The 16251-nt window shown below is 43.5% G+C and overlaps 1 protein-coding gene across 2 annotated transcripts in view; it reads right to left on the bottom strand.

Annotated features, from left to right (window-relative positions):
* The window catches only part of STK33 (serine/threonine kinase 33), a 198404-nt gene that overhangs the window by 78348 nt on the left and 103805 nt on the right, over positions 1 to 16251 (bottom strand). For both annotated transcript variants that reach the window (XM_054971719.1, XM_054971718.1), the window contains exons 5-7: positions 12691 to 12810; positions 10859 to 10972; positions 9832 to 9936 (exon numbers count right to left, since the gene is read on the bottom strand). In XM_054971719.1, coding sequence (XP_054827694.1) covers positions 9832 to 9936; positions 10859 to 10972; positions 12691 to 12810 — 339 coding nt within the window. The remainder of the gene's footprint in view (positions 1 to 9831; positions 9937 to 10858; positions 10973 to 12690; positions 12811 to 16251) is intronic.

Here is a 16251-nt window from a genome sequence, read left to right as displayed (position 1 = left end):
GCACATGGTGGCAATGGTGGGCAAGTCGCACATTGTGGCAGTTTCAGTATAACAGTTAAAAATTATTGCTTTCTTTAAAATAAACAGTCTTGTGCTTTAAAAGTGGTGGGGATCAATTTTACCCCATTTACATTTCTGTGAAGATTTGATGTTTTTAATGATGGGTATTTTTGAGCCCTGATTCCAGATTTGACACTTCTTTGTCCTGCATTGCTGAAGAAAGTTATTTTTGAGGACTGATTCTTTTCTTAGTAGCTAATGCCATGACTAAGAGAGCGATCAGGTTTCCATTTGGGGGGGGGGGGTTGGAGTCATTTTGACCCTAATTCCAAAGTAGTATAATTTTTTTCCCCTCGGGAAGGTTATTTATGCTTTTAATCAGTCAAATATCATCTTCACTAACAGAATAATGTGCAAAAAATAAAAAGTACAATTTATATTGGCTATTAGTTGATCTTCAAAAAGCTAAGGCTGATTTCAGACTAAATTACATTTTTATTCTGTAAACATTCACCAAACTCCAAGCTACAAATATATATATAACTTACAAGATACTTTATATATACATATATAATATATACATTATATAATTACATATATAATATACATTGCCACAATATATACATTGCCTAGAATATCTTATTCATACGCACTAATCTGGAAAACAGACAGGGTTCCTCTATATGCATAGTTTTGATGTATATATTTGAGCATATACAAACGCTTGAAACAGAAACTACTGTAGAAGTTCTGCTAATATATGTGGATATCTCCTCCAAGTAATCAGACTATTACAAAGGCCTTAACAGGGAATTCTCACATGAGTGAGGACTTCCCATTCTGTCTTGGCTCTCTCATCAATGCTCACACAGATATTAAGATATGTTTAAGAATGATCTGATCCTCACTCAGACCACAGACAGCTATCTGTTCCTCTCTATCACTTTAGGAATATATATGTTATGTCCCACTGCCAAGAAAAATTAGTAAACAAAGAAGGAAAATTGTTCCTCTGAAATAGAAGTATAGCGCTTTGTATAACAGTTGAGATGAAAAAGCCAGATCTGCTGACAATGAAGAAGTGGTGTTTGGGAATACAATAAAAATTTTTAAAAAGTCATAGCTGACTTCTGGCAATCCCTGGTAGAATTTTCATGGCAGGAGACTAACAGAGATGGTTTGCCATTGCCTGCCTCTGTAACCCAGGTCTTCGCTGGAGGTCTCCCATCGAATTACTAACCAACTATATAAAAAATTATATTTATATAGTTGTAGTATACATTTTAACTGAATGACATGTATTATTTATGCTTTTAATGGTGATGTGTTTAGTTGTGTGGTGTATTTTAAGTCTGTTTTAAGGCTGACCCCATTTAGCTTCTAAGATCTGACAAGATCGGGCTTGCTGGGCTATCTAGGTCAGGGCATGGATAGTTTAGTTAATGATTAAATTAACATATTACAGGAACTCTGATTACTTAGCTACCTCTTATAAATTTGTGGAGAAGTAGTCCATGTTCATTCTGTATCGGAATCCTTATCCTTATCTGTAAGGATAAGACTGTACCTTACCTGAATCTGGGAAAGGTATAATGGATTGAAATCTTTGCAGGCAGAGTTTATGTAAAATAGAATTATAGGGCAATTTGGTAAATGTGTTACATTGTATTATAAGTATTATGTCTGATTAAATGAAATCATTGATATTTTCTTAACGGATGGCTTTAAATTTGACAAGAAACTTGACTTGGCCGATTCAGCAACCTAGATCCAAGCCAAAGTATCATGAAGACTGGACAAATGTAATGCACTCCAAATGGGGCTGCTGAAGAAATCTACTTGGAAACTCCAGCTGGTAAAGAATGCCACAGCTCTCTGGAACTAGGTGGAGCATGCAGTCACTCTATTGGTTAACCATCAGTCACTGGGTTCAATATAAGTTATTGGTTATCGCATATAAAACCCTACATGGCCGTCATATCTGCAGGATCATCTCTCCTCCTAGGCTCTGCCACAACAGCATCACTTATCTAATCTGGGCCTTCTATGATGCCACCTTGCAAACGGGCAAGATCAATAACTGCAAGTACACATATATTCTCTGTTGTGGCCCCCACCATGTGGAATGGCCTACTTGAAGAGGATACAAAGGCTCCCACATTTCTGTCATCACACGAACTATGTAAAACAGAATGGTTCAGAAGGGCATGTATATAAAGGTAATAAGGTTACCACATAATAGGATGGTTCAGAAAGGGACTGATTAAGTGAAAGGGACTGTGGACTATTTCACCATGTATTATTTATTATTTATTTATTTATTACATTTCTAGACCGCCCTCCCTGTCGGACAGGCTCAGGGCAGTGTAACAACATACAATTTATAACATACAGTTTTAAACAATAAAAACATTATAAATAAACATTTAAAAACATTATCCATGTGCAATAAAATTTCTCAGATGGCAGATATAAGTATGTGCCACACTTTATGAGCTCCTGCATGGGTGGTGGATGGTCTTCAGTGGTATGGCTGGCAAGAGGACAGCCTAGCCCCCACCAAATACCTGGCAGAACATCTCCATCTTGCAGGCTTGGCGGTAAGATAACAAATCCCGCCGGGCCATAGTCTCCTCAGACAGAGAGGAGATGTATTTTGGAAAATGGGGTCATTCTATCCCCCTGCAAGACAAGCCTGGGCATGTTTGCAGGCATCCTTTGAACCTCTTCACATTTTCCAGTCTTGAAGGAGCCATTCAGCCTGAAATTTTAGATAACCCATAGACATCTGTCCTCTGAGCTGATTGTTTCCCTTTGTTATTCAGGAAGAGCTCTTAATTTTAATGCTCCAATAGGTGCAGCCTGAGGGCAAGTTACAAGAAGGCTAGCAAAAAGAATGCGCAGATGCGTAGGCCTGCTGAGTGGAGGTTTTTTTAATCATTAGAGGGTGCTCGTCGCCTCCCAGAGTACAAGCGCGGCTGTTTTCCCATCGAAACAGCCCACTCCTGGGAGGTGTGGCGCCCTTTACCCTCAGTTCCTCATTCACCATCATGCTCTCCAGGTAAGTATGAAAAGCACTCAGCAGGGAAGGAGGGAGGGTATGTGTGCTTGCACAGAAGACCTCAATGAACAACAGTTACAGGTTAAGTACAACCCTGTTTACATTGTCGCTCTTCTGTGCAGTCCCACATGGGAGTTTAACAAGCTGCTTACCTGGGCGGTGGAGCTTGCTCTTCACTAGAATAGTGATTGCAGTACTGCTGTGCCCACTGATGTCTCCTTTCTATCAAACACATCCAGGGTGTAATGCCTGATGAAGGTGTCCGCCGATGACCACGTCACTGCCTAACAGATGTCTTGCAGAGGAATTCCCTTCAAGAGTGCTGCCAATGTCGCCTGTGACCTAGTAGAGTGTGCATGCACTTCCAGTGGACAAGGTAAGTTAGCAGTCACGTAACTTAACTTAATTGCCTATACTACCCATCTCTCAATTGTTTGGGCACTAGCTTTCTGTCCCTTATTGGGTCCCAAATAGCAGATAAACAAGTGTTTGTCTACTCTAAAGTCTTTTGTGCAGTCAAGGTAAAATAATATTGCTCTCCTTACATCTAATGTGTGCAGGGCCTTTTCTGCCTCACCTGTATGATTTGGAAAGAAAACTGGTAGTATAATCTCCTGGGCAGTGTGAAACTTTGACACTACCTTTGGTAGGAACCCCAGTCTGGGCCTTAGGACAACCTTTTCTGGTGTACTTTGAGGAAAGGCAGCTCCATACACAAGGCCACTAACTCACTGACCTTCCTGGCGAATGTTACTGCCACTAATAGTGCCACCTTCATGGTAAGTATTCTAAGGGGACAGGTGGCTAGTGGTTCAAAAGGCTTGGACATCAATGTGGCCAGCACTAATGGTAGGGACCATTGTGGGACAATTTTCCTAGTTGAGGGAAACATGTTCCTTAGGCCTTTCATGAACAGTTTTGATGTGTAATGTGAAAACATTGTCTTTGTATCAATTGGTATATAGAACGTGGAAATGGCTGCTAAATAAACCTTCACTGAGGAGTGGGAGAACCCTTTGTTTACTAGTTCCAAAAGGAATTCAAGTACTTCGGCGGGAGGGCATTCAAACAGGTTCGCCCTGCTGTCCAAGTTACAAATTTTTCCCATTTCAGTTAATAAGATCATCTTGTGGACAGTCTCTTTGCATTCAGAATGACTTCTGCTACTTCTGTAGAAAGACATCCTACGGGTTCAGCAGCCATGGTGTCAGTCTGAGTTTGTTTACATTGTGATGTTGTGCCCTTTGCCATGTTATCCGATCTGGTTCCCTGGGAAGACGACAGAATGTTTGGTTTGTCATTTGATATAAACGGTGAAACCATAGCTGCCTGAGCCAGAAGGGAGTCACTAGTATCACCCTTGTCCCTTCTGACTGCACCTTGCTCACTATTCTGGATATTAGAGGAATGGAGGGGGGGGGGAGGACGTAAAAGAACTTCCCTGACCAGGTGATCTGGAATGCATCCCCTAGAGAGACTGGTTCCTGGCCACCTCTGGAACACAATACAGCTTTCCTGTTTGCTCTTGTGGCAAACAAGTCTACCTCTGGGAAACCCCATTCCTGGAACACTAGCAAAATGTATTGGTTTTCCAGGGACCATTCGTGCATGTTTGCACCGATTCTGCTAAACCTGTCTGCTATGACGTTCTCGACACCAGGTATGTGCACTGCTTGCAGATGAACTCTGTGCTTGACCGCACAATCCCATGGAGGAATGGCTTCCAGGCACAGAGACGAGGACATTGTTCCCCCTTGTCTGTTCAAATAGAACACGGCCATGCAGTTGTCTGTGAAGATCTGCACATTCTTTCTGGCAACCACATCTGAAAAAAAAGTTTAAGGCATAACATATAGCTCATAGTTTGAGTATGTTAATGTGCAACTGCCATTCGTCCTTTGCCCATGTTCCATGCACTGTGTATTCCCCACAATGTGCACCCCAGCCTGATGTGGATGCATCCGTGTTAATGTTTATATCAGTGTGAGTCAATCCAAAGGGAATTCCTTTCATCAAGTGATCATCCCCTAGCCACCTAACTAGGCTCTTAAGTAACTTTCTGGGGATACTCAGTTTCTTTTCTTGAGCATGCACAGCAGGGCAATATGTGGATAGGAACCACAGTTGCAATTCCCATATGTAATCTAGCTAAAGGGATCACAGACATAGTAGATGCCATCAGACCTAGTAATGTTTGTATTTTCCTTACAGACTGGAATTCATGCCTCAGGAATGCATTGATCATGCCTTTCAATTTAATTGCCCATTCCATGGATAGGAAGGCTCTGTCCACTGAGGCATACAACACGGCGCCTATAAATTGCACCCGTCTAGCAGGTGTCAGTTTAGACTTCTTGTGGTTTATGATAAGTCCCATCTCTGAGCAGGTTTGTAAAGTAAGCTCTATCCACCTTCTAAGGTCACTCTCTGCTTGTGCAGAGATGAGCCAATCATCCAAGTATGGGTATATGGAACAACCCAGGGTCCTCAAGTATGCGATGACTACTGCTATACATTTTGTAAAGACCCTGGGAGCCGTGGACAAACCAAAGAGAAGTACTTGATATTGATAAATCTTCCCTGCACATATAAATCTCAAGTACCTCCAATGGGAGGGGTGAATTGAGATATGAAAGTAAGCATACTTTAAATCAGCTACTGCAAACCAGGAGCTGGGTGGTAGTAACGTCATCACAGTGTTAAGTGTGGTCATCCTAAACTTATGTACTTTGATGAATCTATTGAAGTTCCTCAGATCCAAAATGGGTCTGAATCCCCCATCTTTCTTTTGCACTAGGAAGAACCTAGTGTAGAAACCCAAGTGGTGTTTTGCATCAGACACGTGTTGGACTGCTCCCTTGTCTACAAGAGCCTTTAATTCTGCTAATAGCTCTGGTGGAGTGGTGGTATCAGATTTAGCAGGAAGATGCAAACACGGTAAGTACTCGATCTCAACGTTATAACCATCTCTGACAAAGTTAAGCACCCACACATCAGAAGTGACTGAACACCAAGCTGAATAAAACGAGCATAGCCTGTCACCAAACAGTGGCCCTTCATCCCATGCTAGTCAGAATTGATTCAAGCCTTATGGTTGCACTTTACTAGGAGGTGCTTGGGACCCATGCCTGAGCCTGTGAGATTGCTTCCTTCTGTGAAAGTTTCCTTGACCACTCTGGTGGGACCGATGATGTGGATACTGGTAGCCCTGATAAGGCTGGTAATAGTATGATCTACTCTTGTAGAATAATTGCTACCAGAATTGCTGCTTGCCCGAGATTTGCTGAGTCAAGGGTAGGACTTCATATGACCTGGTGGTCTATATATTTTTACATTTCTGGGGCAAGTAGTCATCCATTTTCCATTTTCATCCATTTTCTCGGAAAACAATCACCATCCTTTGAAGGTGTCTGGTGTCTGTGGGCAATGCGGAGGATCTTAGTCAAGCATGTCTACTGTGTACAACTGCTGAAGTCAAGGCTCTAGTTGAGGCGTTAGCAGCGTTCCTGCCTGCGTTGATCTGATGTCTCATCAAACACAGGGCTTCCTCTCTGATGAATTTGATTAGTGGCTTCTGGTCTTCTGGTAGTCGGTCATGAAATGCTGCGGCCTTTTTCTAAAATAGCTGATAGGCGTCCATCATAGCAGTATAGTTAGCAACCTTGATATTGAGTGTAGCTGATGAGTAGATTTTGGAGCTGATGCCATCCAACTTGCTCTCTTCTTTATCAGAAGGCGTGGAGTGTTGGCCCTCCTCTGCCTAGACTGCATCTCCTCGGTAACTAGCAAGGAAGGAGGCGGGTGTACCGAAAGAAAGGGGGAGGAGTCATCCTTTATCTTGTACAACGACTCGGCTTTCCTGGATGTGGGTGTCAGGCTATGGATGACAGGCTATGGCAGATAGACCCCTGTACCAGCAAGAAGCCAGGCTCTTAATTAAAGGTTTTATTCAGGAATCAGATCAGTTCCACAGATATGTCCATAGGATTACTCAGAAACAGGGTAAGCAATTAAACAGTAAGAACAGGTTGATAGGAATGACAACATCTTACATATTTTTACTATCAAGTCTAGACACTGAGAAAGCAAGAGATCAAAGTTGAAACATAGTAATTCATAGGAGTGAGCAGTGTACAAGGCCAGAAGCACTGAGAGTTTCCAAAGCTGTTAGATAAGACACCTGCAGCTTCAATAAGCCTGTGAAAGCAAAGCAATTATGGCACTGGCAATATGACATCAAGTTATAGCATGAAACATTGGTTCAGAACAACAGGTCAGCATCAAATAATGGCATGGATGGAGCACAGACATGACGTTGGGCATCTTGAGGCTGGTTTCTCACACAGCGAGTTCCTAAGCTCCACAAAGCCTTCTATGACTGGGAATGTCAAGCCTGATTAGGTTCCAGAGTATAAATGCTGTAAAATTTTGTCCTTGGCCTTTGGTTCTGAGGATGTTATATTGATCTCCAGGGCCTTGGCCATCCTTAACAGCTGTTCTGAAGAGGCCCGGAAATCATCAGTGGGAGATACTTCACCTGTGTTGTCCAGGGATGGGTCAGATAGGCCACTTCGGTTGCCATCTAGACCACATGTTTCAGGCTCTGGGTCTGAGAATTGGTAAGTCATCACCAAACCCTGAATGGAATGAGGTTGCCTTGATATCTTGACCAGGGTAAACAAAAAAACCATGATAAACTAACTAGAAAATATTTATATAAAGTCAACCAGTTAGTTTTCTAGTTAGTTTATCATGGTTTTTTTGTTTACCCTGGTTGTCTTGCTGTGATACTCTCCATTCCTGTGTCAATATCTTGACCTGCAGGCCCTTAAGCGAGATGATTGACTCAGTGGGGTATGTCTCTCCCAGGTCCACTCCATATTTCATAGGTGGATCTTGATGGTACCGGGGGAACATCTGTGGGAACAGCACTGCCCCGAGTGAGCAGGTGGGAGACTTCTATGTGTCATATACCTCTCTGGGAATCTCACTCTCCTCTTCAGAGGAGACAGTGGAAGGGTTCCTGGATCTGACTGATGGTGTTCTAGGAGTCTCCAGTATTTTGACTTTGGTGGGAGGCCAGTTGCTATTAGCCTTGGTCTTAGAGGTCTTCCATTTGGCCAAGTGTTTGCTCTTTACCCGTGCCTTCTTCCCTGATGGCTCTCTCGGGGTAACTTCCTGTGTCCTGACTCCAAGGACCAATGGATCCAATCGGGTTGCCCGGGTAAGTGGGGGAGTCGACACTGTTGGTACCATTGATTCCCTTGACCTTGACCATCGGATCCAAGATGGTGTTGGTTCTGAACAGATAGGTGACCCTGCCTCCAAATGATGTTTCTGGCTCTGAAAGGACTCGAACAGGCTCAACCATCTTGCATGGGGCGGATTGTGGTCGGGTTCAAGAGGCTGTCGACTCCGAAGGCCTGGGCTGAGTTGTCAGGCCCGGGGTTGAATCCAATAGCTTCACGGAACCATCGGCTGATGTCAGTTTAGTGGCTTTCAGGCTAGGGCTGGACATGAGTGTCCATTCCCACATGGCTGCTTTCAGTTGAGTGGCCCATCACTACAGAACCGTTCTTGCCAGTGATGAAAAAGGAACTGAGGGTAAAGGGCACCGCACCTCCCTGGAGTGGGCTGTTTCGGTGGGAAAACCCACACTTGTGGTCTGGGAGGCGACTAGCACCCTCTAGTGGTTAAAAAAGCTACAAAAACCTCCAGTTGGCAGGCCTGTGTGTTCGCAGTCCCATATGGGACTGCATAGACCAACAATGAACTGAAGGTAAAGGGTGCTGCGCCTCCCAAGAGCGGGCTGTTTTGGTGGGAAAACAGCCACATTTGCACTCTGGGAGGCGATGATTGCCCTCTATTGGTTAAAAAAAAAGCTACAAAACCCTCCGGTCAGCAGGCCAACAATGAAGAAGACCAACAATGAACCTGCAGTTCATGCCGCCCCTAGAGTACTGATACTGTCCAATTAGATTTCACTCCACTCACACTTCTTAACTCCACCTATACTCTCAGTCATCAACCAATCACCTCACTCACTCATCCCTCTCTTTCACCCCATTCTTCTTCTGTAACACACCAAGCATTTAAAGAAACACACACACACACACTTAAAATCATTACAATGGGGATTCTATTTGGTAAGAAAAATGCAGGCAGGGTGAGGATTGTTCAATGAATTCTTCAGCAATCCAGTTCTAATATACAAGTTATCAAATTTGTATGAAAAAGGTTGCTTCTCCGCTTGCTTCTCAAACTGCTGCAGTTCTTACTGAAGCTTCCACACAACTTAATCATTTTTCCATTCTCTTTATGACTACTTCTGTTTTTTCTGCTGTTTCCTAAACCTGTTTTAAGATGAACTTGCTAGAAAGATCATATTTAAAGTTGATTTTGTCACAGTGTAGACATGAAAATATAGCTTTCTAGACCTCCCCGCCCACACTGGTGCCATTTTCCTGGTAGCCCCTTAGACCTCTCTCTCTCTCTCTCTCTCTCTCTCTCTCTCTCTCTCTCTCACACACACACACACACACACACACACACACACACACAGAGGCTAACTTTTCAGTCTATTTTTTTTAACTTGGTAGCTGATATATCTCTGTAAGGGGTATCTAGATAACAGAGAATCCTCCCCATGTGGATGCTGTTGATGCTACAAATCCAGCTGCATTCACAGCAGCAATGACAACCCCACAGGGAATTATCTTTGAGTGAAAACAACCTCATGTCAAGAAGAGGCTGCATTATTGAAAACTTACCTTAGGTGTCTCAAACACCTCTTCAAGATGTATTATATGCTCATGGTTCACTCTTTTCAGGATGTTTACTTCCCGTTCAAGTAATTTTACAGCAGAACTTCCAGCCTTAATCAGTGTGGAAAACACATTACATTAATTCTATAGTTTATTGTTAAGCAGAAGTGTTTTTTACATACTACTCTGCCACTTGAGACTCAGATTCCACAGCCTTAGTTCTATCAAATGATCTCTATAATACATAACAGAGCTTGGTTTATCACCTCATTTTAGCATACATGCATACAGAGTACCAAGCCATTACAGGAAATGGGAGATTTATGAGATTCTAGACTGAGCAGAAATGCAGAGCAGAACTTAGTTAGGGACCTGTGTAGCACCTGTGACACTGAGAGATCCCTGTCTTTTGGTGCTACACCTCTAAAGATGCCAGCCACAGCTGCTGGCGAAACGTCAGGAACTACAATGCCAAGACCACGGCAATACAGCCCGGAAAACCCACAACAACCATCGGTGTTTACTTCAGTTGTTTCCCATCTGTGACAAGCAGCACCAGCATCAGGTTCTGTTAAAGCAATAACTTTGACCTTTAATGCCCCTGAAATTGGATGAATATGAATACCATACATAAACCTGTCAGAGGGACAAATGCTTTCTGTATACTATTCATAATCATTCTACTTTGTCAGTTGTATTCCACACCCACTTGGATTGCATAGCTTTCTCTTTTGACCAGATGTTGTTACCATCTGTGATGTGTAATGTAATGTACACTCCTTATCCATCAGCCCTCTCCCTCTAATAGGGCCCTCCTCTGTTCGTAGCTTATGTATATGTATCTACCAACAGAATATAACATTTAATTCTTCTGATGAAGTGGCCTCCGGTTCACAAAAGCTTCTGCTGCAATAAATTCACTAGTCTTCAGGTGCTAATATACGCTTTAGATTATAGTGATTTTGATGTGTGATAAATAAGATTACTACTGTCTACAAAAAGAAAGCTTTTAAATTTCAGAAATAATGCCTACCTTTTCCCGGTTTACTTTCTTGATTGCCCAATTTACACCTGTTTCTTTGTGTGTTACTTCAATCACCACCCCGAAGCTGCCTTGTCCTAGTTTTCTTCCAAAAGAATAAATTTGCTAGAAAAATGAAGAATAATAATACTAATAACAAAATAAATTATTTAATTGTAGAATGCTGTTTTAGAAACATGTTTAAGAAGGTATATTAATAGTCATATTGGGGGATGGGGACAGCAAGACCTATAGATTTCAGTCATTTGAGAGAAGTCATGAGTTATTAAAACTCAATCTCATACAAAAATTTGCAAAAGTAAATTATCTATTAAGCATTGAAAACAATGACATGTACAATCTAGAAAAGTGATTCCGAGTCCTGTTTTCACAGTACCTCTGTTTCTTACCTAATGGCATCCTAACCAAAGTTACTCCCTTCTAAGCCCATCAAATTCAAATTCTGTGCTGAAGATAGCACTGCAATTATCTTAAGAAATGTCAGAAAAGTCTCAAAAACTCTCAAAACAAAAGTAATTTTAATTCAACTTAAAATATATATCCACAATTTTCAAATTTTAGTTTTAAAGTACTCAAGTTCATATGTCTCTAACTGATTTCATTCATTAACAGTTTTTCATTTTTAAAAATTCTATAAACCCTCTAACTCAGCCACTACTTGTTAAGCTCATCTATGGCTCTAGCAACCTAGTGTTACCAGAATGAGTCTCCTTGTGATTTGGGGAAATTAGCAAAGCAAGGAGTTGGCTTAGTGAGAGGTGGTATCTTAGCGAGATCTCCCATCAATGTTTACGGGGTCCCTCTCAAGAGGATGCCAACAAGAAGGGTATTTTTCCAAAACAAAGATAGCTTTTATTGAAGAGGAAATTTTCCATACATACATATAACTGTAAACATATACATTGACAAGTACAGAAGAATTCTAGGAATATAACTAGAAAGTGGGGAATAGTGCAGGGTTTGGAGGAAATCTTTACATATCAGAGGAGTAAAGAGGTATGCAGACAAGGAGTTAATGACCTGCGTTTCTAGGAGGAAGGCTCAGAGTAAAATCTGAGGGTGCACCCATGGATCCAGGTGGGTGTGCACACTTTGGCTGGGGAGGACCTCTAATATTTATAGGGCAAACTGGACCCTAAAGCTGAGCGGTTCTCACAAAAACACACTTTAATATTTGTTTTCCTGCGAAGAATTGGGACTTTGATGGGTTTTGATCAGCATTCCGACTAGCGTAAAAAGAAAGCAATTGCTTATTCCTGGGTCTGACCATAAAACTGTAATTTTCATTAAGCCTCTTCCGTGAAAGAATGACGGACTTTGAGATTCAGATTAAGTATCCCCAGGACGGAATAAACCTTTCCAGAGATAACTGATGGCTCTTGATTGCTGGATGGGATTAAAGCAGGGTTCTGATAAAAAGGGAATGAAAGGGGAAGGAATGGTCAGAGGGTATCTTAGGCGCCTTTCTTGTTCAAAGAGCTACGGTCTAAGGCATGGGTGGCAGGAGGTAATAATGACTAATCACTTGGCATTCCCTTTCCATTGTACATGCATTCCAGTCTCCCGGGCAGGAGCTGGTAACGTTCTGTCCCACTGGACATATTTGCTTGTGTGATACAAAACACGTAAGATTGAGAGGCTCATGTTTTCATATCATAAGCAGTTATTGCAGCGGAGGCTAGATACATTACTTACACTAGCAGCAATCCTCATGGTGTGTAATGTAAAACAAAGCTGTTTTCAAGGAAGTTCATATGACTATTATTATATACTAACAAAGATAAACGTCTATCATATAGAAAAGTGAAGGTAAAAGTTCAAACCTGAATTGCTGCACCATCATCTATTCGTGTGTGAGGAACTTTGCATTCTGTAATACTGCTACGAATGCTCGAGGCAAAGAATGTTGGTCTGTGAAAGTCTGTTAGAGATGATTTTGATGCCTTTGGGAATATAAAAAGAGAAGCATGAAATTAAAACAGAAGGCATTATTTTTAAAAGCTATACACTGTTTTGTATACCTTCTACCATATGAGAAAAGTATGTGCAAGTTGCCATAAGAAACATAAAATATTGGGAGTGGAACAAGAACTAGAAAAGGAGAATTTAATAGATTTCAAATCAATAGTAGAAATTAGGGATGTGCGTTTCGGCATTCAGAATGCCGAAAGAATGCCGAAACAAAAGTGTTTCGGCTTCTTTCAGGGAATGCCGAAACGTTTCGGGGAATCCCGAAACGTTTCGGGTAGCCGAAAGAAAAAAGCCGAAACGTTTCGGGATTCTTTCGTCTTTCATTCGGCTTTTCAATGGGAAAATGCCTCCGTCTTCCCGGACGTCTGGGGGAGGCATCTTCCCACCGAATAAGCCCAAAATTGGTGGGGACCTTCCTCTAACCCTTCTCTAACAACCACCCAAGTTTCAGACAGATTGGACTTTGGGGGGCCATGTTATGGCCCCCCAAAGCAGGTCCCCCCATCCTCCCATAAAGGAGCATCTTCTTCATTATTTCCTATGGGGAAAAAATGAAGAAGCAGGCTTCCTTTGCCAGGGGTGGCATTTTGCATGCAAAATGCCCCCTTACCCTCAGGGGCCCTTCTCCCACCCCTCCTCCCACCCCCCACCAAGGCTCAGCCTGCTCCCACTTGGGGGGGCCATTTCATGGCCTCCCCAAGTAGGTGCTCTAATCTCTACCACTGACAGCTGGGGGAGGCTTGTGTTGCCAGGGGTGGCATTTTGCATGCAAAATGCCCCCCAACCCTCTGGGGCCCTTCTCCCACCCCTCCTCCCACCCCCCACCAAGGCTCAGCCTGCTCCCACTTGGGGGGGCCATTTCATGGCCTCCCCAAGTAGGTGCTCTAATCTCTACCACTGACAGCTGGGGGAGGCTTGTGTTGCCAGGGGTGGCATTTTGCATGCAAAATGCCCCCCAACCCTCTGGGGCCCTTCTCCCACCCCTCCTCCCACCCCCCACCAAGGCTCAGCCTGCTCCCACTTGGGGGGGGCATTTCATGGCCTCCCCAAGTAGGTCCTCTCAGCCCCTAAATTCCACCCCTTACAGCTCCACACAAACCCAATTCCCCCCAGCTGCCACACACAGACCCAAATCCCCACATTAGCCCCTCACAGACCCAAATCCACCCCCACCTGCCCCACACCCATAACCCCAGGAACAGGCTGGCAAAGGCCAGCCCTCTCCCTTTGTTCCCTATGCTGGGAACTTCTAAACTCTCTTTCCCTGGGCAATTCTGCACAGCCCAGGGGTGCCACAATGGTGGGCACACTTCTGAGTGCCAGCTGGTCCCTGTGAAAGAGCACCTGAACCACAGACACCCTCCCTCAAATTCCCCCACCACCTACAGAGATGGCTGGCCAGCCAGCCCCATTGTTCCCTATGATGGGAACCAACTGCACAACAAAGAATAAAACAAGAACAACACAAAATAAAGTTTTTTAAAAATTATTTTCTCCCTTCCAAAGTACAAGTAGGCAAAGCATTATGACACATAACACCAGCAGTCCCCCACACAGAAAAATAACACAACTCACTTAACATCAGAGAATCACAAAGCACGATTCCTGTCAAAAACACTTTATTTCTTGAACAGCTTTAGGCTACACAGCAGGGGGGGAACACCAAAGGGCATGGCAGCAGTATCTTACACAAAAATAACACAACTCACTTAACATCAGAGAATCACAAAAGCACAATTCCTGTCAAAAACACTTTATTTCTTGAACAGCTTTAGGCTACACAGCAGGGGGGGAACACCAAAGGGCATGGAAGCAGTATCTTACACAAAAATAACACAACTCACTTAACATCAGAGAATCACAAAAACACAATTCCTGGCAAAAACACTTTATTTCTTGAACAGCTTTAGGCTACACAGCAGGGGGGGAACACCAAAGGGCATGGAAGCAGTATCTTACACAAAAATAACACAACTCACTTAACATCAGAGAATCACAAAAACACAATTCCTGGCAAAAACACTTTATTTCTTGAACAGCTTTAGGTTACACAGTAGGAGGGCACAAAAGGGCATGATAGCAATGTACTACAAAAAATAATACAACCCACTTCACCGTTTTTGACAGCAATTGTGTTTGTGTGATTCTCTGATGTGAAGTGAGTTGTGTTATTTTTGTGTAGTACACTGCTTTCCTGCTCTGTGGTGCCTTCCTACTGTGTAACCTAAAGCAGTTACAGAAATAAAGTGCTTTTGACAGCAATGTTTTGGGGTGATTCTTTAATGTGAAGTGAGTTGTGTTATTTTTGTGTAAGATACTGCTTCCATGCCCTTTGGTGTCCCCCCCTGCTGTGTAGCCTAAAGCTGTTCAAGAAATAAAGTGTTTTTGACAGGAATTGTGCTTTTGTGATTCTCTGATGTTAAGTGAGTTGTGTTATTTTTGTGTAAGATACTGCTGCCAAGCCCTTTGGTGTTCCCCCCTGCTGTGTAACCTAAAGCTGTTCAAGAAATAAAGTGTTTTTGACAGGAATCGTGCTTTGTGATTCTCTGATGTTAAGTGAGTTGTGTTATTTTTCTGTGTGGGGGACTGCTGGTGTAATGTGTCATAATGCTTTGCCTACTTGTACTTTGGAAGGGAGAAAATAATTTTTTAAAAACTTTATTTTGTGTTGTTCTTGTTTTATTCTTTGTTGTGCAGTTGGTTCCCATCATAGGGAACAATGGGGCTGGCTGGCCAGCCATCTCTGTAGGTGGTGGGGGAATTTGAGGGAGGGTGTCTGTGGTTCAGGTGTTCTTTCACAGGGACCAGCTGGCACTCAGAAGTGTGCCCACCATTGTGGCACCCCTGGGCTGTGCAGAATTGCCCAGGGAAAGAGAGTTTAGAAGTTCCCAGCATAGGGAACAAAGGGAGAGGGCTGGCCTTTGCCAGCCTGTTCCTGGGGTTATGGGTGTGGGGCAGGTGGGGGTGGATTTGGGTCTGTGAGGGGCTAATGTGGGGATTTGGGTCTGTGTGCGGCAGCTGGGGGGGAATTGGGTTTGTGTGGGGCTGTAAGGGGTGGACTTTAGGGGCTGAGAGGACCTACTTGGGGAGGCCATGAAATGGCCCCCCCAAGTGGGAGCAGTCTGAGCCTTGGTGTGGGGTGGGAGGAAGGGTGGGAGAAGGGCCCCAGAGGGCTGGGGGGCATTTTGCATGCAAAATGCCACCCCTGGCAACACAAGCCTCCCCCAGCTGTCAGTGGTAGAGATTAGAGCACCTACTTGGGGAGGCCATGAAATGGCCCCCCCAAGTGGGAGCAGGCTGAGCCTTGGTGGGGGGTGGGAGGAGGGGTGGGAGAAGGGCCCCAGAGGGTTGGGGGGCATTTTGCATGCAAAATGCCACCCCTGGCAACACAAGCCTCCCCCAGCTGTCAGTGG

The sequence above is a fragment of the Eublepharis macularius genome, chromosome 2 (genome assembly GCF_028583425.1).
Source record: "Eublepharis macularius isolate TG4126 chromosome 2, MPM_Emac_v1.0, whole genome shotgun sequence".
Taxonomy (NCBI): domain Eukaryota; kingdom Metazoa; phylum Chordata; class Lepidosauria; order Squamata; family Eublepharidae; genus Eublepharis; species Eublepharis macularius.
This window is presented reverse-complemented; position numbering and strand designations above follow the sequence as displayed.